This window comes from Diabrotica undecimpunctata, chromosome 8 (assembly GCF_040954645.1).
Source record: "Diabrotica undecimpunctata isolate CICGRU chromosome 8, icDiaUnde3, whole genome shotgun sequence".
Taxonomy (NCBI): Eukaryota; Metazoa; Arthropoda; class Insecta; order Coleoptera; family Chrysomelidae; genus Diabrotica; species Diabrotica undecimpunctata.
This window is the reverse complement of record NC_092810.1, coordinates 12928514-12954006: the sequence shown is the minus strand read 5'-3', so window position 1 is coordinate 12954006 and position 25493 is coordinate 12928514. Positions and strand designations below refer to the sequence as shown.

Here is a 25493-nt window from a genome sequence, read left to right as displayed (position 1 = left end):
GATAAAGATGGGCAACTTACACAGTGGGAAGATAGATATTAGAAAGGGTGTACGACAGGGATGCGTCCTCTCGCCGCTCCTGTTCAATATATACTCTGAACAAATCTTCAGAGAAGCACTGGGAGAAGTTTCGGAGGGTATCAAAGTAAACGGAGAGGTAATCAATAATATTAGATATGCTGACGACACAGGTATTATCGCAAATGACTGCAACGAGCTTTAAAGACTCATGCAAAGCATACACACAGCAAGTCAAGAATATGGTTTAGAACTCAATACAACCAAAACTAAATGCATGCTCATCAGCAGAACACAACAACCTCCGATGCAATTGACATTAAACAACCGAAAAATAGAACAAGTGGAGACATACACATACCTTGGAACCACAGTCAACACAAAATGGGACCAGTCAACAGAAATAAGATCACGAATTGAAAAAGCGCGAAACGTGTTCAACAATATGAAAAAGTGGTTCACAAGCAAAATCTCAATGGAACTAAAATTAAGACTGGTCAAGTGTTATGTCTTCCCGGTGTTGTTCTATGGAGCAGAGGCATGGACCACAACGGAAGCCACCTTGAAGAAACTAGAATCCTTTGAGCTGTGGATATATCGCCGTATTCTTCGGATATCCTGGACAGACCACATCACTAACGTGGAAGTAATGCAGAGAATAGGCAAAAGCAAAGAAATAATCTTCACCATAAAGAAACGGAAGCTGAGTACTTCGGACATGTCATGAGGAATACTAAGTACCGGCTTCTACAGTTAATAGTCCAAGGAAGAATCGACAGTAGGAGGGGACCGGGAAGAAGACGACACTCATGGATGCATAACCTGCGACAATGGTTCGGACTAACATCGACCGAACTGTTCAGAGGTGCCGTAAACAAAGTCAAAATAGCCTTGTTAATAGCCAACGTCCGAAACGGATAGGGCAAAGGAAGAAGAAGAAATGAGGTGGCCAACTAGTGTTGCTTGTATTGTTAACAACCAAATGGTATACCACTCGGAAAATGATGCCGGTCAACATATGTATGGGGTTGGAGTAATCGTATCTCCTCAATTACGTCAATATGTTACAAATGTTATACCGGTTTCTGAAAGATTAATAATAATCCAACTGAATAATACTCCAGTCAAATTAAATGTTTCACAAGTGGTAAAGAGGTTAAGCATATTTCTATAAGTTGTTGATAAATTTACTTAAACAAATTAAAAAAGAAGATATAACTATTATTATGAGCGACTTAGAGGCGAAAATTGGTAAAGGGAAAAACAGTGTATTAATGGGTGTGTCTAGGGAAGAAAAATGAAAGGGAAGAAAAGTTAAAACTATTTGTAGAAGAAGCAAGATCTGTCTGGAAACATAATAAGGAATCAAATTAATTACATATTGGTGAACAAGAGATTCCGTAATGGATGCTTCAGTAAAATGTTACAACGTTCCTGACGTATCGTCATATCATATTCCTGTTATTGGTAAATTTAGGTTTAGATTTGAAAATGTTAAAAAAAAAGAATAATAACAAAAAATATGTTATGAAAAGAGTAAAAGATAAGGACACAGAAAAGATAGTCGCACGGATTCTTTCCTTGCCAAATATATAAAACTTAATGAGGTCGCTGGTTAAATGATATTCGATAAATAATAATAACGAAAAAATGAAATAATTTGTTTGTAAATCAATTAGCGAAAAATAGCAAATATAACTGTCAATAAATTAGGAAATTAACTGGTCTTACTCATTATTGATGTTTGTACAAAGAATATAGACTTACCTTTTGAAATATTGGAATAGTAGCCAAGGAAATCTCGTTGGTACCGTCGGGGCGCCGGTCGACGCGGCTCTATGGCACGAGAGCCAACAAACTGGGTGTGTTTCGTTCGCTGTCTTAGGATGAAGTGTTTTTAGATTGCAGGTCAGAAAAGAATCTTTTGGCCGTTGGGTAGAAGAGGGTACATCAATAAATCACCCTATTGTATTGTAATTGAGACCGTAATACGAAACCGTACACTTGTGTGCATATTTGTGACACAGAATACAAAGGAAGTCAAATTCTCCGCACTTATAACATAATACATGAGACAACCAATTTTTACAGGAAGCAATATATTTACCAAAGTCGTTAGGATACATAGCATTATATTAGATCACATTACAGTACCGTAACAGAAATATTAATAGTAAAAATATGAAAAGAAATAGTATATACTTTCCCAAACATTGACATTATAATTTTCTAAAGAACTGAAGATAATAAAGCTTTACGTAATGCTTGATGTACCTAGAAGAAATATATAAAAAAGTATGAAAAAGTATATCACGTTTTATTAAAACACATAAAATTATCTTCACGAGAAAAATACCTATATTTGATTAACAAATTAACAGTTGTCGCATTTTCCTTATTATTTTAAAATGGCGCAAACGGATCTATAGTCGAACGGGGTTATAGTCTTCAAATATGTGCAGATCTTTAAAGAAAATTAAGCTATTTAAATTTCGGTCCCTTCTAAAATTTGTCTAATTACCTCTAACCCCGACACGAACGCATCCCTACATTTATATCAAATTCACATCGAGTGAGAGGACCCGATGACCTTTGTGAGTAAATTGTGTTTGTCTCCAAAGAGAGTTTAGGCTCTAATGGTTTTCTGTCCTTACCAAAATTTGGTTCAATACAAATAGAAAAGACCCCGGGGAGTAGTTCAGAGGATACTAGAGAAAAGCTTTTAACATTCAATGGTCTCACCCACACCCATCTCGCATGAGTGTGCAAATTTAGAGTTTGATGTTATACAAATATATTCATCTTAGATTAAAGGAATTTGAAGTTTATTGATGAATGCTCTCGAAAGAGGATAAAGGGTCAGACGAATAAATTGTCGCTTAGTTCGACCGATGAGTTAGTACACCGTTCTTTCGTTAAACTGAAAACACAACGAGGTAATATTTACAGAATATATTTTAATCACAAGATTAAAGTAACATGGGAAAGTATAAGATTATTAATAATATGTAAGGACTATGAGCCTAGTAAACCCATAGTTTGTTGTACTATTCTTTTTCACTTCCTTCTGTTAGTTGCTTTTCTTTTCCAGTTCGTTACGTTAAGACGTTTCATACTTTCTTCGTTGCTCCATCTTGACCTCGGTCTTCCCCTTTGTCTTTTGCCTGCAAATGCACTAGATAGTACCATGCTAGGAATAATAGATAGAATCAGTCAACTATTTATGTCTTTGTACCTTAATTACCGATAATAGGTTGAATTCTTTATAGAACTACGTTAGCTTGTTATTTGTTCTTCTTATTACTTGTCCATTCCAGTTTTTCCCATCAAAGATTTTGCACAGTATATTCATTGTAACAGTTTTGTTACAAAAAAATTATAACCATGGATAAAAAACATCAAGAAGACTACAGAGCTATAAACTTGTTAAATACTACGCTAAAATATATAACTCAAATTTTACAAGTGCTAATAAATCAGAGGCGCTTGCAGAATGGGCGCATTCTGTGAGAATGGTATTTGGAGAAGGCGATATAATTTCGAATTGTACGATAAGTATAAAAAAAAAATAGTAAATGGTAGAGATGTAATATCCTTCATAAAAATAGGTAGGCTTAGATGGGCTGGACATGTGTCAAGAGCAAATGAAAATTACCCACCCAGACGAACTCTATTATCGGTCCCAGTGGAAAATAGGAGTAGAGGCAGACCACGACTGAGATGGAGGGACAGTGTGGACGAGGACGCAGGGAAAATCGGCGCGGCAAATTGGCAACGGTTGGCGATGAACAGAAACGACTGGCGAAATAGACTGGGGAAGGTCAAGGCTCAACTAGAGCTGTAGCACCACTGATGATGATGAATAAATCAGAGGATAAGTTTAGCAGATGAACAACAGGGTTTTCGTAGTGGAAGATCGTGTACAGATGCAATATTCGTTATAAAGCAAATTACTGAAAAATCAAATGAGTATAATAGACCAGCATTTTTGTGTCTGATTGACCTAAAGAAAGCGTGTGACAGAATAAGACTCAAAGATGTAATCCATCGTCTGTATAATAGAGAAGTTACCCTAAATATTATAAAAACTATCGAAACAACAACATGGAAGTCAGAATAGATGGATAACTTACAGAACCTATACAAATAGGCAACGGGATAAGACAATAGAATTCATTGAGCTCCATGCTCTTCAATTTAATCGTGGATGAAATCATCAAAAGCCCTAACAAATGAAGAGGATACAGAATGAGAAACAAAGAAATAAAAATACTCTGTTACGCAGACGATGCAATATTAATAGCTCAATATGAAGATAGTCTACAAAGACTGGTCCACAGATTTAACAATTCTAAAGCACCTGAACGTACTAATCAAAATCGTGATGAATTATATAAAATTATACCACTAAGAGACAAACTATTAGAATCCTTTTTACGGATTCCTCAAGAGCAAATGCTCAGTGTTGACGATGGTTTCGTTCAAGGGACAATCAGGTTAAAAGCAATATCTTTCAAATAAATCATACAAATGGGGTTACAAAATATTCATAATTTGTGGTAGCATGTGGTAGCATCTATTTCAAATATTGTTTTGAAATTAGTAAAAACCTTACGAAAAAATGTGAATTACATAATAATTTATTTTAATAGTTCATTTTTATCTCTAAACCTTCTAGTAGAACTTTCAAAACAACGATTTTACGTGGTATGATAATAGATGTGTTATATTAGTTAGCACTTTCTCTTATGCTCAGCTTACATCTACCATAAAAAAGGGCCGATAATCAAAAGTTTAAGTGCTAAAAGTTGCTACCCAAAAATGATACAAGTTTATAATTCTTTTATGAGAGGAGTAAACAAACTGGACAGTCTAATTGCTTACTACAAAATCCAGGTTCGGTCTAAAAAGTGGTATCATCGATTACAGATTTTGCTATTGCCAATTCTTGACTCCTATACCACCACGATTATGATTCTTTGTGAGCGGAAAAGAAGCAACAAATGAATTTGCTCAAATTCCGCACTAGAATAGCAGAATCTCTGTGTCGAAAGGGAAAAGATATAGATATTCGCAGAAGAGGTCGATCATCTCCTGGGTCGTTAAAAAACGATTATGAAAAAAGAAGAAGAGGGATCCAACTTTACTACTTCTTTTGCAAAATATTAGAACAGATGAAGTTTCTCATTGTTTTGTCATTAAAGATGCAAGAAACCAAATTGTAGAGGCCAAACCAAAGTAGTTTGTAAAAAGTGTAATGTGAATCTATGTCTGAATAAACATTCAAATTGTTTTAAACAATGTCATACAGAATAATGAACAGGCATAAAACTAAATAGCACTATTAAAAAAAGCAGTATGTATTTTGATAAATAAATTCAAAGCTTTAATGACGATAATATAGAATTTGCATCAATCGCCCTAAAATACCCAAATAACACTTTTTTAATGTTTTATTACTATAACTAAGGTCAACTACTACGGTCAAAAGGTGATTAGCAATCCCGTCGCTCACTACCATCAAATTCGAAAAACTCTCTTATCAGTACAGTTTCATTAATATAAGCCTTATCTGTATTAATGAAATTATAATGAGTTTGGATTGTACGCAATTAAATCAACATTAGGAAATGAAGATTGACAAATGTTACCATGAAACGTATTTAAATTTTACCTGAAACTGGACCTTTTATACTATTATCGGTTAACCCAGGATGTTTATAGTCGGTACTAATTGAAGTCAATCATTTACTGCTAAACAAACATTAAATCTTAATTCTTTTGTATTTATTTTTTATAAATTCGGACGATAAGGGGTTAAATGAAAAGTAATTCAGTATCTATTAAAAATTAAAAAAACATACATAATGATTTATTTAAAATAAAACTGACAAATACAAATCTGACATTGTAAATAGTGTATTTAAAAAGTCACTAGAAATAAATTCTGGTGCCCTTTACCATTCATTTACCTATGAAATTTGTTGTTTTTATTTATAAAATAATAATTCTATAGTCCTAAAATATCAGTTAATGCTCATTGGTAGCTAATTTTATATGGCTATGTCATTATAGCATCAATATTATGTATTGTTTACGATTTTCCGAATAATTATCGGTTGATATATAATAGCGACGCTATAAACGTTGCTGTAATAGTGGAAGGATAGTGGCAATCATTTATTTTGTGTACTGTTTATTTAATATTCCATTTTCAATTTAACCCAATTTTGCTTTGGCATATAATTCCATCGACAGACATTACTAGATAAAAAATCAGGTAAATACCCACTACTCTTTGAAATACATGATTCCATAAAGGGGAACAAAAGTTTATTTAAAATTATTATGATATAGTACATTATAAAGAACATCCTATGGTCTAATGCTCCAAATTGGGTTATTTAAATTGTTGTCGTTATTATTTGGATTTGTATTTTGCTTTACTTTCATGCTGATAGTAATATTTGCCTGAAACATGCGAGGAAAAAAATTCTTTCATTTTCCGCAATGGCTATATTCTAATTATGGATAAGTATGTTCCACAATAATGCATCAATGACCGTATTTTCTCTTTTAAAGTATGTTTTCGTTCATACATGTTGCGTCTTTTTGGAGAAATCCTCAGCTACAGCTAGAATCCAAGGAAGACCAGTAGAAACAACGGATTCAAGTAAAGCGATAGATATCTTAATAATAAGCAATGCGGAGAGCTATCATTTCACTTAATATTTCCTTAAAGTACCGAATAAAGTTCATATACAGGGTGAGTCATAATTATTGGGACATAGACTAAGGACAGGTTATTTGGACCAAAATATGGCTATTGGGCCAAATATGCCTTAATAAAATGTTGCTCTGAGAAAAAAGATACAGGGTGTTAAAGTTAATTTTTGTTTTTCGTTTTTTTGCTAATAGTTTCCCTGTATATTTATAAATTGATATCAAAATTGGCACAGAGGCATAGTCTTAGACAAGAAATAGTATTTTATTAACAATTCCACTATCAAATACCAAACTAATAAACAAAGTTGCAACTAACGTAATTTTACGATTTTCGTCAAAAAATATTATTCTGTCCCCTTATAAGATTAGCAGCATTTTGAATGCATCTCCAAAGTTTGTCTCGTGTATTTATTTCATTGGCATACACTAAGGACTTCATATGTCCCCAAAAATAAAAATCTAGCGGGTTGTACTCAGGACTTCTTGGTGGCCATTGAAAATCACTGCCTCTGCTAATCCATCGTTGAGGAAATACGTCATTAAGATGATTTCTAACAGCTAATGAAAAATGAAGTGACTCTCCATCCTGCATAAACCACATTTTTCTTCTTACATCCAGTGACAGATCATCTAAAATATCACTAAGAGTATTTTCCAAAAAGAATAAATAAGAATCTCCATTTAAATTCGGAGGAAGAACATAAGGCCCTAGTAGTTGGTCGCCTATAATGCCACACCAAATATTCAATTTAAAATCATGCTGAAAATGTCTAGCTTTAATAGCATGCGGGTTTTCTTCTTCCCAATAATGACTATTTCGCCAATTAAAAACCCCTCGTCTGGTAAAAGTTGCTTCGTCGGTGAACATAATATTCTTAATAAAGTGTCTGTCATTGCGATGTTTATTCAGAATACGTTGGCAAAACTGTAACCGTCGTGAAAGATCTGTTGGAAGTAAATTTTGAACAGGAGTGAAGTGATAAGGATGGAGGTTCTCTTTTTTTTAAATTCTAACAATAGACGACTGACTTACTCCTGTTGCTGCTTATAGATGTCGTGAACTTATTTCAGGATTTTCATCTACTCGAACCAAAAGTTCATCTTCTTGATTAGGTGTGATTTGTTTCGGTCGACCACCCCGATTTTTTGTGTGAAATGACCCAGTTTCACCTAAACTACGATATAATCTTGCACAAGTTTTGTGATTTGGTTGCCTTCTGTTTGCGTATAACATTATAACATACCTTCTGGCTGCCGAGCGACCGCAAAAATTTTCTTGTGCGTATACGCAAATCATATCTCGCATTTCTTCATTAGTAAAATGATTGTGACGAGGCATTTCAATCAAAAAAAGTAATGATTACTTTTAAAAAATGCAACATTACACTACACTGTCACATCAAAAATCACTTAATCTGAACAAATGACATTTACCAACAACAATTATCTGACAGTCTAAAGCATACTTTTCATAAATGAAATAATATTTGAAATCCTTTTTTAAGACTCTAAGCAGCTCGACTGCGTTTTTATCGAAAACGGTTGAAATTATCATGTTTAAACAAGAGTACCAATTTTACGTAAAAATGATGTTTACGTCATATTTTCTAATAAAAATTACTAAAAAGTTTCATCAGAAAAAGTTAAGACTCAATTTGATCATTAGACATTTCTTGTCTAAGAATATGCCTCTGTGTCAATTTTGATAGCAATTTATAAATATACAGGGAAACTATTAGAAAAAAATGAAAAACAAAAATTAACTTTAACACCCTGTATCTTTTTTCTCAGCAACATTTTATTAAGGCATATTTGGCCCAATAGCCATATTTTGGTCCAAATAACCTGTCCTTAGTCTATGTCCCAATAGTTATGACTCACCCTGTATATTATATATTATTAGACTGACACCCTGTAATTTATTATTAGGCTACAAAGATGCGATCCATTATATATTAGCATCTTAATATCGCTCTCGTGTTTTAATGTATTAGTAAAAAATTAGTACAAAAAACCGCTAAATCAAGTTAAGTAAAGTTTTGCTAAAATATTCAAATCCAGCAAACTATGTATTTTAAGCAAAGGCCTTTGTAAAACGGTAATTTTCTTCTTGCTATGTGGCTTCATTTGCATACATAACGTTAGCTGCAACAAGATAGTTTAATCTGCCGCAATATTTTTCTCTAAAATAATAATAATTTTGATCTACGTCGTAAAACGTTAAAACGTGTTAAATTTTCTTCTTAACCCTGAATTTGGATTTGTATCTTATAGGCTACGTCATTTTCAAATATTCAAATTGTCTATATCTTAAATCATTTACTCACTATTGTCTGGTAATTGTGTTCCCTATACGTCTTCTAAACTCAGAAAGCTAATAGTACTTCCATCTATTCTGTAGTGATCATTAAAAGTTAGTCACAATTGTTTATAAGATGGTTGCCTAGTGAACGCCGATTAGAAAATGGCTGGTAAGTTTTATTCAGTATTCGTGTAAAGATAAGTATTTTGTTTTAATATAGGAGGTGAAGTTGTAGTATGATGATGTGTTGTGATCATTATGTGTATGAATGATCATCATCATCATGCAACCTCTTCTATTTACTGCTGGACATAGGTCTCTTCCATTTTTCGCCACTCTTTACGGTTCTGTGCTTCTTGTTGCCATTTCTTGGATATTCGTCCAATGTCGTCCATCCAGCGTGTTGGTGGTCGTCCTCTGCTGCGTTTGTCTTCTTTTGGGCGCCAGTCAATTAGTTTTCTGGTCCATCTTGTGTCTTTCAGTCTCGCTATGTGACCTTGTTTTATGATTCGCTCTAATTTGTTTTATGATTTGAAAACATGGGGTATTTATTTGTATTATATACATGTTCCATCACATCAATAAATATGGGGGATGGTCCGAAGAAAAGTCAAAGGAAGGTTTAATATCTAAAAAGTTTTTACTTATTCCTTTTATGATACCAAAATCGATGAGATCGGGTATTTTATTTCTATGGTTGGGTTTGGACATTTGGATGACAAGTGATTGGCTGTACATTTTACGCATCAAGGCATTATGTTGCAATATTTGTGAGTGTTTCCGAAATGTTGACACCTGTGGCATTGCGGAATTTCTCTTTTGGGATGTGATGGTGTAACTTCTACTATTGAGTTAAGTAGTTTATTGACTTTATAATTGTCTTTATTGTTTGCATTAGCAACCAATTCTACGTGGAAAAGTGGTAGTTGCTTTTTATCCTCTTTTCGTTTTATGTTGGAGATATTTTTGACTGAATGTCCTAGTTCTTCGAGTGCCCTTTTAATATCATTAATTTCTGTTGAGGGTGAATATTGCGGATAACCACTCGAAATCCACGGTCCTGTTTTATCTATTATGTGTAAAACTGCGTTTTTTTTTGCTGTTAAACTTTTAATAATATTCGAATAGTTTTCAGGTGAATCTACTTGGAGTTTAATTTGGTTATCCCTAAGACATTTAATGGTATATAGATTTGGTATTTTTTCATCAAGCAGTTCGCGTAGCGGTTTTATATATTCGACATTCTGAATGAATATTGGTGGAGGTTTTTTGGATTCGGCATTTTTATTTTCTTCTTGTATATCATCAGTGGCTAAAGGGCTATATCTATTGGTCGTTGGCGTAGGTTTCTGCAACCAATAATCCTAAATAGTAGTTTGCTTTTTAATTCTATGCGGAGGGCTATCTTCTAATTGCTGACGCTTCTTATTTGGAATTAACCTCCAACCTGTATCATCATCATGCTGACGAGTTTGTTCAGTGGCTTCTGTTTGTTGTGCTAGTTTATTATCTGACAAGCATGAAAAAAAATTGCAAGTACCAAAAAATTGAATTAATAAAGTCTTTATTCCATATTTAAAAAAAATCTTCTTCTTCTTCTTCTAATGGCGCTACAACCCTTTGTGAGTCTTGGCCTGCTAAACAATGTTCTTCCATTCTGCCCTGTCGGATACTTTCCTTCGCCACTGCCTGATGTTCATGGTTTTAAGATCCCTCTTTACGTCGTCTATCCATCTTTTACGGGGCCTTCCTCTTGTTCTGTTTCCTTGGGGCTTCCATCTCTAGACTACTTTTAAAGCTCAATTATCTGGCATTCTTTCTAGGTGACCAAGCCAGTTTAGTCTTTGTGACTTTACAAATCTGACAATATCTGCGCTCTGCATTCGTTCATCCAGCTCGTGGTTCAGATATCTTCCTTAGTATTTTGCGCTCAAATATTCTCAGTTGATTTTCATCAGTGGTTGAGAGGGTCCACGTTTCACATCCATATGTGACCACTGGTCTTATTACTGTTTTGTAGATTCTCAGCTTAGACTCACGATTCAGTAACTTACTTTTCATTAAGTCTTTGTATGCCTAAAAGAACTTATTACCGCTTGAGAACTTATATCCGTGCTTGTATTTCTTGACTGATGTTGTTGTCATTTATTATTGAGCCTAGGTAGGGAAAAGTGGAGGCATATTTGTAGGTATGGTTTTCTACCTTCAGATTCTCATGTTCATTCGATTTTGTGCACTCCATATATTTTGTTTTGCTTTCATTTATATATAGACCAAACGTAGCAGCTTCTCGTTTCAGTTCTATAACTTTTTCGCTTAATAACCTTATGTTACGGCTTATTATGGCAACATCATCCGCATATGCGCATATTTGCATTGATCTTGTATTAATACAGCCGTTTATATCCAGTTTTCTAACAAAAGCTTCTAAAGTTAGATTAAAAAGTGTTGTTGATAAGGCATCCCCTTGTCTAACTCCATTTTCAATATCAAAGGCCTCCGTCATATCTCCATCTATTCTCACCATAGCTTTGGAACCCTCTAGAGTCATTCGTATAAGTTTAACCAACTTATTGGGTATCCCTAACATAGATAGTTGCTTTAACATCTTTTGTCGATTTACTCCATCAAACGCCTGTTTGAAATCGATATACAAGTTGTAAATAGGTATGTTATATTCAACACATTTTTCATGTATACCTCTTAACATATGTATTTGGTCTATAGTTGATCTCTTTGGTCTGAAGCCACATTGGTATTCACCAATAATCTCCTCCGAAAACAATTCCAGGCGGCTGTATATAATTTCTGATAATATCTTATAGATGACATTTAAAACTGGTATGCTCCTATAATTTTTGCAGGGTCGTTTGTCTCCCCCTTTGTACATAGGAAGTATGATTCCTATTTTCCAATCTTCTGGGATGACTTCTAGTGTCCATATGCGGTCGATTAGTTTATGTATACGCCTCCATAGCGCATGTCCACCATTTTTTATCAGTTCTGCAGTTATTCCATCTGTGCCAGGTGCTTTGTTATTTTTTAAATGTTTTATGACGTTTATCGTTTCTTCCAATGTTGGTTGCTCAACTAGTTGTTCTGCTGTGTGGTGAATTATCTCTTTATCTTCGTTTTGTTCTTTTTCTGGGTTTAACAGCTCTTGAAAATGCTCATTCCACCTTTTCATTATTTCCTGTTTCTCGCTGATAATTGCCCCATTTTTGTCCTTGCAAACTGTTGATCTTGTCATGTATCCTTGGGTGCATTGCTTGGTTTGCTTGTAAAATTTTCTAGTCTCTCTTCTGTTATTATAATCTGTAATTTGTTGTATTTTTCTATTCAACATTTCTCTCTTTTTCCTTCTGCATATTTTCTTTGCATCTTTTCTGAGTTCTTCATATGCCTTTCTATTTGATGGGGAATCCCTTTGTAGACATTTCTGTCTAGCTATATTTTTGCTATTTATTACTTGTTGGCAATCTTGGTCAAACCATTCCTCGTTTCTTTTGCTTGAGGTTTCACCTAATGTTTCGTTTGCCATATTTTTAATTGTCGTTTGGATGATATTCCATTCTTCTTCAATGTTGTTTTGTTCTCCTCTTTCATTTAATATTACTTTTATTTTCTGCTGGTACTCATTCTTCTTTTTAGGATTTTTTTAGGATTAAAAAAAATAACCTTCTCATATTTAGCCGATTACGATCCATTAAACTGTCAGATTTAACTAAAATGTCATGCAATAATTCTCGACATTCTTAAAATCGTATATGACGTCAAAATTAGTGACGCACTGAAAGAAGAGTTTGGGACAGACTGTATTTTCCTAATTAAAACAATCATTATATTAAAATTTTCAAATTTTGTACTAATTCCATTAGAAAAATTAGAACCCCTACACCACTGTATGATTATTGTGAAGTGCTGTAAAATTTAAATTTGGCGCCTTTGCATTTGCGGATATGTCCGCCATATTGAGAGGCCACTTTTATGAATTGTGGTCTAATTTTCATAACGATTAGATTCCATCTTTTGTCTTTTTGCTCGTCATAAAATAACAGGCACTTTTAACGAATCAATTTCTGGCTAGCTTTTTAAGTTTTCATAACAACTGTCAAATAATCATTTCCTCAACGACCGTTATTTGGTTAAATTTGACATTTAATTTATTCAGCTCATTTCAATAATTGTAATACGAATTTTAAAATTCGAAAGACATTATCTATGAACATGCACCATCTAAATTTATTAGAAAAGGTTAGAAATCCACATGAAGAGTGCCAACTTCCTGTACACGGCGAAAAAACCGTAAAACACAAGATTGATTCTGGAATTTTCATCGATACAAGACGTTGGATCCGGACCCAATTAACCATCAGTAATGTGCACCCGAAGACAATTATATACTATAAATCAGTATCGGCAAGACGAAGAGAAGAGAACAGACATTTGAACAGTTACTACAACATAATACATCCATTCAGTGCTTTTAATCTGTGGTGGGAAATAATAATGTTCTTTGTTTACATCTACATGTTAATAGTGTACTCACTTGACGATCTCTTTATGTTTTCTCCTAAATATTTATTTTACATTAACATTATGAAGTTTTTCGGTGATAGTGTGTACCTAATGGATATTATACATATTTTCGTAACAGGATATTACGACACTGATCTGAGCAAAAGTATACTGAATCCTTGGAAAATTTGCAAGAAGTATTTAAAAGGTTATTTCATTATTGATTTAATTGCTATAGTCCCATCAATTTGTATTCCTCTGGGATGGATAAATCTTGTGAATGAAATCGATGATCCTGTGTTAAGACATTTGCGCTTTATCGGTATAATTCGCATCTTTAGACTGGGTCGAATATTTAATGCTCTGGATCTTATTGGAATGTATAAAAACTTTTCTATTTACATTTACAAAATCACAAAAGTTTTATTACTTTATGCAATAACTTTGTGCGTGTTGTACTTCTTTTTGTTTGTGATACGAACCAATATCAGAAAATTTCACCAAAGGCCCATTGATAGCATACCTTCTCGATATCTACAAGCCACCATGATGCTAATGTTGATTGCACACTCTCGTTCCGTGTTAATGTCAAATATTTTGCTGGTGTCAAATATTGCGTTTTTTATGATTTGTGGTATGCTGCTATATTTAGTTTTATTTGCACAACTGCTGCAAGCTTTACGTACATTCATCTCAACCAAAACAACTACCAGCACAGTCATTCAACAATTTGAAAAGTACATGAGGTATAAAGGATTATCGATAGAGTTACGACAAAGAATTTACACTTTTTTTGATTTTAAATTCCAACAGGAATTTTACCATGAAAAGAGAATGCATTATTTTGTATCTGATGCTCTTATGAACAGAATCTTAATGGATATTTGCAGACGTAAGTTTAAAAATACTCAGTTGTTCGTCCATATACCGAACCTGGTACTATATAAGCTAGTTGGAAAGCTAAAAAATTCAATATACCTGGAGGATGATGTTATTATGCATATTGATGTACCGAATGATTTTGTCTACTTTATTTTTTATGGAACACTGGCTGTTTACAATCAGAGGGGTCAGGAAATTTGTCATTTGGATGATGGGGCAAACTTTGGAGAATTAAGTTTACTGAGAGAAAGTAGAATAAGTACTGTTAAGGTAGTTGCTGTTGCTCCATCTGAACTATTTGTGTTACACAGAAAAGACTTTTTTGGTGTTCTACAGGATTTTCCTGAAATTAGAAGAAAAGTTATTGAAAGGAGTATTGACAGATATAATAAAGTTCAAACGGATTACTTTTAGTTATGTTGTAGTATTTTCATACTAGTGTAAGACTGTTTGTTGTATTGATTTTTCTGTTGATTGATTGATTGATTATTATAAATTAACTACTAAAATTTGAGTTTTTATTTAAACAGAAATAACCCTGCATCAACCACTTAGAGTTATTAGCAGGGGCTACATGTAGAATGTGTAGAATGTAGAAAATGGGGCGGCCAATAGAGCCTGATACACTGCGACCTTTGCAGATCTATTGTGTTTTCCCCTTATTTTAAAGCACTTCATCTAGCTTGGTCCTCTTAATGAGACTCAACAGCCTTGATAGTGGCCTTTTCATGTAGCCTGGTGCTTCCGGTTTTTCCTCTCCGAGTTCTAGAAACCGCATTCGTGCGAGACCTTCGCAATGGCACAGAACGTGTAGAGCGGTTTCCTCTTCTTCCAGACAGAAACGACAGGTGTCCTCTTCTGTCAGGCCTATGAGACTCAAGTGTCTATTGAGTCTACAGTGCCCAGTGAGTAGACCCACTATCATTCTGATAGTCCTGCGTCTGTGCGAAAGTAAGTCTGCTGTAAATTTAGCCGAATGTCCTTTGATGAACTGTTTGGCCTGCCTCTGTCCTGGTGAGTTGTTCCACCACTCAAGAGACTTCTGTTGCTCCCATTTGTGTATGGCTGCCCTTTTTATCGTATTTGCGATTCCAAAGAAGGGTTCCGGACTAACCAGTGGCGTAGATGCGCCTTCTCGGGCCAATTCATCGGCCTTCTCGTTGCCACGATGACCCTTATGTCCCGGCACCCAGGCAAGTGTCAACCTGTTTTGACTTCCCACCTGAGAGAGGACATCCAAACAGTTCCATACCAGCCATGAATCGACCTGTACCGAATTGAGAGCCTTTAGAGCCGCTTGACTATCCGAATAGATAACGATGGAGTCGTTATCTACATTTCGGCCGATTAGATCCATAGCGCACCTGTGTATAGCAGCTAATGCGGCTTGAAATACGGTCGCGTATGTTCCTAGACATACACGGACTTCCGTCCTTGGTTTTATCCCATATATTCCAGCCCCCGTACCTGTATCCGTTTGCTGTTAGCGGCGGACCAGTTTCCCAGTCCTCTCTTTTTGGTATTGTAGAGGCATTCCTAGAACGGGGTCTGCCTTTATGTCCTGGTATAGCCTTAAGTTATCAGCTCCCTGTATTATACTTATTGGAGCTTGGCCTTGGATCAACCGATGTACTGTTGATCTGGCTTCACTCTGTATGTATATATGCAGAGGTGGTAGGTTTAGCAGAACTTCTAGCGCGTCCGTTGGGGGCTGTTCTCATGGCTCCTGTAACACTCAAGCATGCAAGCCTTTGTGTGCTACTGAGCAATCGAATCGCCCCGGACTGTTTTGTTCCACCACGCCACTGAACCATAAGTTATCATGGGCCTTATAACCCTTGTGTATAACCAGAGGTTCATTTTAGGATTTAACCCCCAATTCTTACCACACATTCGTCCACATGTGTTCAGGGCCATAGTGGCCTTCTGTGTGACTTTCTGAAAGTGTGCATTCCATGTCAGCCTCTGGTCGAATATTACACCTAAGTACTTGGCCTGACTTGTGAATGGGATTTCTACTCCCTTGAGCACTAGTAGCTGTAAGCCTTGCAGTGCTCTTTTTCTGGTGAAGGGAACAACAGATGTTTTTTTAGGGTTAACCTTCAGGCCTTCTTCCTCACACCAGCTGTCCACCATCCTCAGAGTGACTTGAAGTCTCTCCGAAATTATTTTGGTAAAGCGTCCTCGGACTACAATTACCAAATCGTCTGCATAACCCAGACAGTAAAAACCCTCCCTGGACAGTGTATTAAGTAGGTCGTCCATAAGCGTAGCCCACAGTAATGGGGATAAGACTCCTCCTTGTGGGCAGCCGCTTCCTGCCTTCGCTTCAATAGTGGCTTCACCTAACGAGGACACAATAATCCTGTTTGTTAAGGTCGCCTTTGTCCACTCGCATATGAAGGCAGAAACTCCTCTTCTTTTAAGCGCGTCCGTTACAGACTCGAAGAAGACGGTATTAAACGCTCCCTCCACGTCCAGAAACGTCGCCACCGCTATCTCCTTGTCATCTAGCGACTTTGAGAGCAGTCTGTTAAGATCATCCAGCGCCAAGTCAGTTGACTTTCCTGGCTGGTATGCATATTGGCGATCGCTAAGTGGATTCTCCATCAGCACGTAGTCCCTAATATACCTGTCTATCAATCTTTCCAGCGTTTTTGCTAGGAAAGAGGATATACTTATTGGTCTGTATGACTTGGGGGTCTGGTCCATTACCCTACCAACCTTGGGGATATATGTGACTTTCACCCTTCGCCATGCGGTTGGAATATATCTCCATGCCAAACTAGCTTTGAAGATCTTTGTTAGATGCGGGATGATCACATCCTGTCCCTTCTGTAGCAAGGCTGGATAAATCCCGTCCATTCCAGGTGATTTGTATGGCTGGAATTTATTGATGGCCCACCTGACTTTTTCCGGTCTCGTGATGTCGGTAGCTAATTTCTAGTCCGCCTTAGTAGGCCTTCTGGGGTGAGCTACCTCTACCGAAGGATTATTGTCAATGGATGAGCTGGGAAAATGTACCTTGGTGAGCATTATTAACCTTTCCTCCAGAGTTTCTAAATACGTTTCGTCCTCTTTCGTCAAGAGGCCGACCTGATTCGCAATACCATCCTTAGCCAGGACCTTGTGGATTCTGGAACGTGCGGGAGCCTGTTCGACTTTCTCGCAGAACTTTCGCCACGAGTCTCTTTTGGCTTTTCGGATCTCCTTATTATATTGCGTCAGTTTTTCTCTATAAATGGCCCAGTCCTGGTTGAATTTGCCTTTATTAAATAGCCTTCTTACATCTGCCCTAAGCTTTTGTAAGTGTTCATTCCACCAGGGTGTGTTTTTCTTTCCTTTCTTTTCTCTCTCTGGACAATTCTCCTGGTAAGCGGCCAGAACAGCTCCCCTCACCGTTTCGACTGTCAGTTCGAGATCTTCCGTATCTTTTATGGTACCGATTCCTCCCTCAAGAGACTTCTCGAGTGAGCCTCTATAGCCTTCCCAATCCGTCTCTCCGTATGTAGCAGGGGCTACATACACAAATTATAAGTTTTCAATTTCTGACAATGTATATGTTATACTTATATTCATTATATACTTCATCAGCTTATGCAAATATTCTAATCTATGTGCTTTCACGACATAATTGGGTAGGAGTACAGTGTTCACACTTTGTAACAGTGCATCTAGTTTCTTATGAGTTTAGCGGTGGTCTGCTAAGTGAGTTTGTCCCATTAAACTCTGGTACGGTACGTAATATTTCACTTACCAGGCTATCGTGCAACTCGTTGTTGTCCTGCTGCGTACTAACAGGTCGAATTTCTTGTATTAGAGACTCAGGAGTCTGTACTACAATTAGGGATTTGATCTACAACTAGCTCTTCTTTGTGAATATCCTATTAGACCTCGCTTCTGATGGTATCGCGTCCAGTCTCGGAGATTAGATTATTTTTTATAATTACCCAATATTGTTCTGCTATTCGCTGTTTAGATACTTGAATCTCTGGGTACTCCCTGCAAAATTCAGCATACAGATGGCGTCGATAGCCTATCGTTCCTCGACCGAGGTTTGTCACCTTATACAAAAAACTATAGAAGCGCAATTAGTCATAGAAGCGCAAAATGTTTTCGTTTATAGACACAGTCCATTCCATGCGCTGCCTCGGTCGTTCCGCTTTAGTGAACGCCGGTTGATGTTTCAGCTCAGCACCTATTGTTTGGCTCACTAGTTGTTCTTCTTGTTGTTGGGCTTTAGCTGATTGTATGACACGGTCCCTCCTCCTCAATACCCTATTATTATTTTTATTATTATTATAAATTATTTCTGAATTTAAAAGACTACCACGTAAACAAAAACTGTAACAGGTAACAGGTCAAATGCCGCATGACAAACCAGCGCCATTGGACAAAAATGTTAATAATGAGTAGACTTCGGCAAATATGCATATTGCATATTTTGCATATTGTGCATATTTTATGCAAATATTTCATATTTTGGCATATTTGTATAAAAGTTTGCATAAAGTGCATAAAAGTTCAGATTTTTATACTGTATTTGAAAATTTTTAAACATACCAATTTATTTCAATGCTTGTATAAAATTTTGTAGTCATTTTAATCAAGAAATGATCTAAGTACGTAATCTCTACAGGTACAAAACATTTACAATTTCAAAGAAGATCAATTTAAGTAGCCCTCAACATTCTTAGAGTCACTGAGGCATTCAGTTATCGGATAATCGCTAAGGGTTCGCTCATTTGCATTTTATGATCTAATCCCCAAATCTATATACAATTTATTGTATCTCCGCGAACGACAAGTCCGTACCCATATAGTAACACAGCAAGTCCTTATGCATATTTCTCATGCTCTTCTACCCCTCTTCCGTCACCTCCTCCAAGTCCTTGTACCAACAGTAATAATCACCAGCAGCTTCCGCTCCAACGAGGCCAAGAGTCAAATCAAAACATATAATTATACTGGAACAGTACTTCGTTTAGGAGACACATTATTACACCTCGATAATACTGAACAAAACACCCTTCAAAAGTTTTTACGCAATTTTCCAGTTTAATGTGGTCACTTACGTTTAAACGATAACTTTTGTACGTTTTATTTTTCGAAATATTATATAAAGATCTTATCTTAAAAATATAGCTAGTTTTACTTCCTATGGGCTTTTGGGTGTTACACCAACTTGAAGATATTGCTACTTCCTCGAACTCTGCTCTACTTAGTCGAAAGTAATTGGTAAATTTAGATTCAGTACATTCATTTAGGGAATGCTTTATAAAAATAAAAGAGTAGATATCATAAATCAAATATTTTGAAAAAAAAAAAAAAATTAAATATACGGTTGCTAATTCAAAAAAATATGATAAAACTGTAATTTTCTTTTGTAGTTCACCCTGTATACGAATATTCGTCAACGATTTCTGTTAAACTTAAACAATGTGTTCATGTTTGCATGAATTCTTATGTCATTTGTCGTCAAAATATTTTTATATTAGTTGCTTATTAATTCCTTAAGTTTTTCCAAATTTTTTTTGCCCAATTTCGTTTATTATAATATATCTATCCATTTTTTTCTTGGTCTGTATCAGATGAACTTGTATTTAAAAATTATCAGATCTTTTTTAACATATTCTATACATATATTGTAGATTTTAAATTGCAATAAAATAATTGAAAATTGCATGTTTAATAAGTAATTAAGTAAAACATCTTTAAAAGGCGTTCTTTTTCTTTATTGGTTTATAGTTATATCGAATAATATTTTACCTTACTCACAAACCTTCAAAAAACAGTAAAACCAGTTATTTTAACATGCCCTAGTAGTTTTTATTGGCTTTACTAGAACAAACAATCCAACCCACACATTCCGGCTCTCCAATCAAAATTTAAGAAATGAAAACTAGATTCAGTAAAACGATTAAAAAACCAGGTCTCGTATATTTATTTGGGGAATGTGTTATTGTTTTAGTTAGCTGGTGTAAAGAAACAGGTTGTGATTGGACTATTTTGGATCGTAATAGATAATGACTGGTTTTTAAATGGGACAGGTTAAAATATAGATCTTTATACTACCTGTCAAAATAAAGTGATTAAAAACTGGGTCTCGTAATAGTGTTGCTGTTTTACTTAGCTCATTTAAATAAACAGGTGGTTATTTAAATGGGACGTTTGTGACAAATTATAATATAGAAGAGAAGATCAAAATATTTAACTTCGTTTGCGTCAATACTTTTTTTTTATTTACATACATTTTCGCAGGTTATTAGATTTAATATATAATATTATAAATATTAAATTTTGTTAAGTATATTAATGTCTTTAAGGAATTTTAGGTGTATACTAGTTCGCTCCCGCGAAATAATACCCCACAGAAAAGGGGCATAGATAAATTCGCTCCGGTAATATATTTCTTAGAAAAGATATTTAAATAATGTCTTCTCAAACTTTGTACTTACCTATTAATACAACTAAGAATAATCAAAAAGAGGAAAATGCAATACTTGGGTCATGTGTTGAGAGGCGAAAGATATGATGAATTACTTCAAGTTATACTGGAAGGAAAAGTACAGGGCAAAAGATCAGTAGGAAGATGCCAGAACTCGTGGCTGAAAGACCTGAGGAGATGGTTTGACCGCTCATCCGCAGAGATCTTTCGCGCAGCAGTTTCCAAAACTACAATTGCCATTTGGATCCCCAACCTTCGAAAGGAGACGGCGCAATGAGAAGAAGATTAATACAACACTACCATCATTGTTTAAAAAAGAATGAGTCTTTTTTAAACAATGCTATATTATATAATAAAAAATATTAAAATTATAACGATAATATCACTAAAGTATTATGATGTTATAGCTCATATTCCCTTGTTCAATATTTGATTGGATTTTTCCATATCAGAAGTTGCAATTGATATATTTCTTTGAAAAGATTGGTAGGTAATTAGTAATCTACCTTAAATTTTATGATAAGAAATGAGGGTGGTGCGAATCTTAACATTATTACTAGACTTCGGCAAATATGCATATTGCATATTTTGCATATTGTGCATATTTTATGCAAATATTTCATATTTTGGCATATTTGTATAAAAGTTTGCATAAAGTGCATAAAAGTTCAGATTTTTATACTGTATTTGAAAATTTTTAAACATACCAATTTATTTCAATTCTTGTATAAAATTTTGTAGTCATTTTAATCAAGAAATGATCTAAGTACGTAATCTCTACAGGTACAAAACATTTACAATTTCAAAGAAGATCAATTTAAGTAGCCCTCAACATTCTTAGAAAGTCTCGGTCACTGAGGCATTCAGTTATTGGATAATCGCTAAGGGTTCGCTCATTTGCATTTTATGATCTAATCCCCAAATCTATCTACAATTTATTGTATCTTAACAGCAGGTAAACGGCTAATAGTTTTGTTCCTAATTTAGGGATTTTCCAAAATCTCCCAGTTTATTGAATTAGATACCTAAACATTTCTAATTTGATGCTCAGATTTGTAAATCATTTTTGTTTTGATATTCAAAGCGTAAACACTCGTTGTGCGTAACAAAAAGGAAGATTGTGATTTTATAATGCCTAAAACAACCAGTGCTTCAACTTGGATTAAACCTTATAAAGAGCTGTCTATGGATATGGGAAAAATCTACTGTTCAGTCTGTGGCAAAATTGTAAGTATCTAATATTTTCTATTAAATATCTAATATTTCATACATACAGGGTGTTTCCAAATGACACTTACAACGTTTGACTGTAGATACTTCTCGAAAAATTGAACAAAACGATATAGTTAATGAGGGGTCAAACTTATTTACTTTTCGAGATACAGGGTGTTAAAATAAAAAAAAATTAAATTCTTTTAGTTAATAACAACAATAACTTTAAAACCAATAAACGTATTTACTTGAAATTTAGTACTCGTAGGTTGTTTTTAAATGAAAAATAGCTTCCTTTAGTGAGAAAAAATTGTCCATGGTACAATACAATGGTGTGTATTTAGAAAAATTTTTCACCTTTACTTTTTTTTATGAAGTCAGCTATTCTAAAACACAATTATTTTTATTGTAATTGAATTAACAAAAAAAAAACTTTTGTTGAATTTTAAAATAAGTTATATGATGTACTAATGGTTAGTAACAAAAACTAATTTGTGGATTAATACTGCATTTAAAACACTTAGCGAGTGTTTTTTTTCCAAACCAGTTATTTGATTAACCAAAAACACCTTGTATATTTTTTTATTTTAAAGGTTGGGTTAAAATAAAGGTTTTTATTTTTATTTATAGATAGCATGTGAGAAGAAATTTCAGATAGACCAACATGTCAGAACTGCTTCACACATTGCAAAAAAAGGAAAAATAGGAGGAAAACATCAAACTTCAATGGCTAAATGTTTCCAATCTACTTCAAAAAAATTAGATGAGCAAGAAACTTTTAATGAAGACTTGTGTCGCGCATTAGTGTCTGCAAACATACCGCTTTCAAAATTAGCAAATGTAAATTTTAGTTCGTTTCTAAAAAAATATTGCAAACTTAATGTTCCAAGTGATCGGTCTCTAAGAAGAAATAATGTTAACGGGCTATACTCGTCGGTGTTAATTAATATTAAGGAAGAAATTGCAGATAATTATTTTTACATATCTGTAGACGAAACCACTGATTCCTCAGGAAAGTATATTGCTCATTTATTGATTGGTGTTCTTAAAGAAGATACCTTACCAAAATCTCATCTTATTTCATGCCAGCAACTTGAGAAAACAAATGCTTTAACAATTTCGCGTTTTATACAAGAAACATTAGCAACTTTTTTTCTTCCGACAACTATTCCTTCTAATAAATTACTGCTTATTTTATCGGATGCTGCTCCTTATATGGTGAAAGCAGGACAAAATTTAAAAATATTTTTCCCAGATTTAATTAGTTTAATTTAATAATTAATAATTTAATCCCAGAATTAAACAGAGTTGCAGAGGAAATACGAAAAAAGTTTCCTCTTGTAAATACCATGATATCCAGTGTCAAAAAAGTATTTCTTAAATCTCCTATAAGAATTCAACTTTATAAAGAAATGCTACCTAACATTCCTCTTCCACCACAACCTATTTTAACGCGATGGGGAACAAAGTAAGAAGCAGCTAATTTTTATGCAGATCATTTTGTTAAAATAAAGAACATAATTGATACGTTAACAGATGAAAGTTCCCAATCTCTTTTGGATTCTAAACAAACTTTTCAGAGTAACTTGCTTCAACAAGAACTTTTATTTATAAAATCAAATTTTAGTTTTGTTCAAAAAACAATTACTCAGTTAGAATCACCAAAACTGTCATTGTTCGAAAGTACAGCATTTATAAAAGAATTTGCGTCATGTTGTCGGAACGTTAGAGGTAATATTGGAAAAGATATTTTAAAAAAATTTGAAGCTACTATGGAAAAAAATAAAGGTTACCATATTCTTTCTGAAGTAGTCAGTGTTCTAGCTGGAAATATTTCGGAAACAATTAATTTAGAACCAAATGTTTTGGTTAGTTTGAAAAATGCTCCCGTTACATCAGTTGATGTTGAACGAAGTTTTTCCATATATAAATATATGTACTCAGACAGAAGCCACAAGTTTTTGTTAGAAAATTTTGAACACCACTTGGTCATTTATTGTTACCATAATTCTAAATAAGTTTATTCATACTTAAAAATGATGTAGTTACTTAAAATAAATGTAAATCTTAACGAATAGTAGGAAATATTTAGTTATGTACACTTTTTTTTTAAATAAAATTGTTAGTATTTTGCGATTTTTTTATTTATTTGTATGCATATTTTGTGAAATATTTGCATATTTTCGGGTAAAAACGTGCATATTTATGCGCATATTTTCTACATTTTTATTTGCATATTTGCCGAAGTCTAAATATAAGTCAGAAAATTAAATAGGTATATTTTAATATGGATAGATTCATAGATTTTTTCATTAAGATGATTTTTCAATTGAGGAAAATATTAGTAAGTACTTTCGAGTAGAGAGAATTAAAGAGGATAATTTGTTTATTGAAAAAGTCTATATTAATCATAAATATATATTTTTTACAATAAAAATTACCTCAAATATCCCTAAAAAAAAACTATTTTGAGGACCACAATTTTGAAGCTTTGTGAACGATTCCATTGAACTGCAATATTTTTCGAATTTTTCTCGTTAAAACCTTTAACCCTTTCGAGACGGTTTTTTTAACGAGTTTTAAAAACATATTTTTGTGGTTTTTTATTTTTATATACACAAATATACCCTTTTTTAACAAAAAATGTTAATGAAAACGTTAGGGTGTTCGTGGGGGTAGTGGTACACATATGTACCATTAGTCTTGTGTATTGGTACATATGTGTACCAACAGTCCCACATAAAAATATTATTATATACCACATAATATATTTGTATTACTTTATTACTCAAAAATACAAAACAATTACTCAAAAATACAAAATATTATTTACGGTGATATACTGCGAAACAGTTTTTACATAAAGGAATGTCACACTCTTCGCAAAGGGTTTTTGTACGTGTTTGAGCTTTATTATCAGTGCACATTTTACATCGTCTTCTTGTGCTTCCTTCAATTGGAAGATGTAATGATACACTCTCGAAACGTTTTCTTTTCATAGATATTCTTCCCTTCTTAGATAAACGTCGTATAGCAGCTATTTTTTGTCCTTCAGCTATCATTTCTTCTGCCAGAGGTACCAAAAATTGAATCAGAGGAATTTTTTTTTTATTTTTTTCATTATAAATAATCCACGAGTTTACAACTGACATCATAAGTAAGCGATGGAATACTTTTTTCCACCATTTGTTTGATTTACGATCTAAATCGTACAATCCTACCATTTGGTCTGCTGGATCAACCCCACCCATAATTTTCCTGTAGCACGCTATCATTTCTGGACAGGACACATTTACTTTCGAACCATCTCTCATGGTTTTATTGATAGATGAAACACTGTCATTATGGCAATTACTCAGCATCAAGACTTCCTTGGTGTCCTGCCAT

The 25493-nt window shown here is 34.2% G+C and overlaps 2 protein-coding genes across 2 annotated transcripts in view; both read left to right on the top strand.

The window, feature by feature from the left end:
• LOC140447197 (uncharacterized) overlaps positions 1 to 25493 on the top strand; it is a 173731-nt gene that overhangs the window by 99942 nt on the left and 48296 nt on the right. The window lies entirely within an intron of this gene.
• Positions 13198 to 14930, top strand: LOC140447196 (potassium/sodium hyperpolarization-activated cyclic nucleotide-gated channel 2-like). The gene has a single exon (XM_072539709.1). It carries the CDS (start codon positions 13268 to 13270, stop codon positions 14858 to 14860), a length of 1593 nt encoding a protein of 530 aa, XP_072395810.1. The 5' UTR covers positions 13198 to 13267; the 3' UTR covers positions 14861 to 14930.

Bases quoted from the DNA above. Each gene is read 5' to 3' on its own strand.
- LOC140447196 (XM_072539709.1), top strand. From the start codon at position 13,268: ATGAACATGCACCATCTAAATTTATTAGAAAAGGTTAGAAATCCACAT.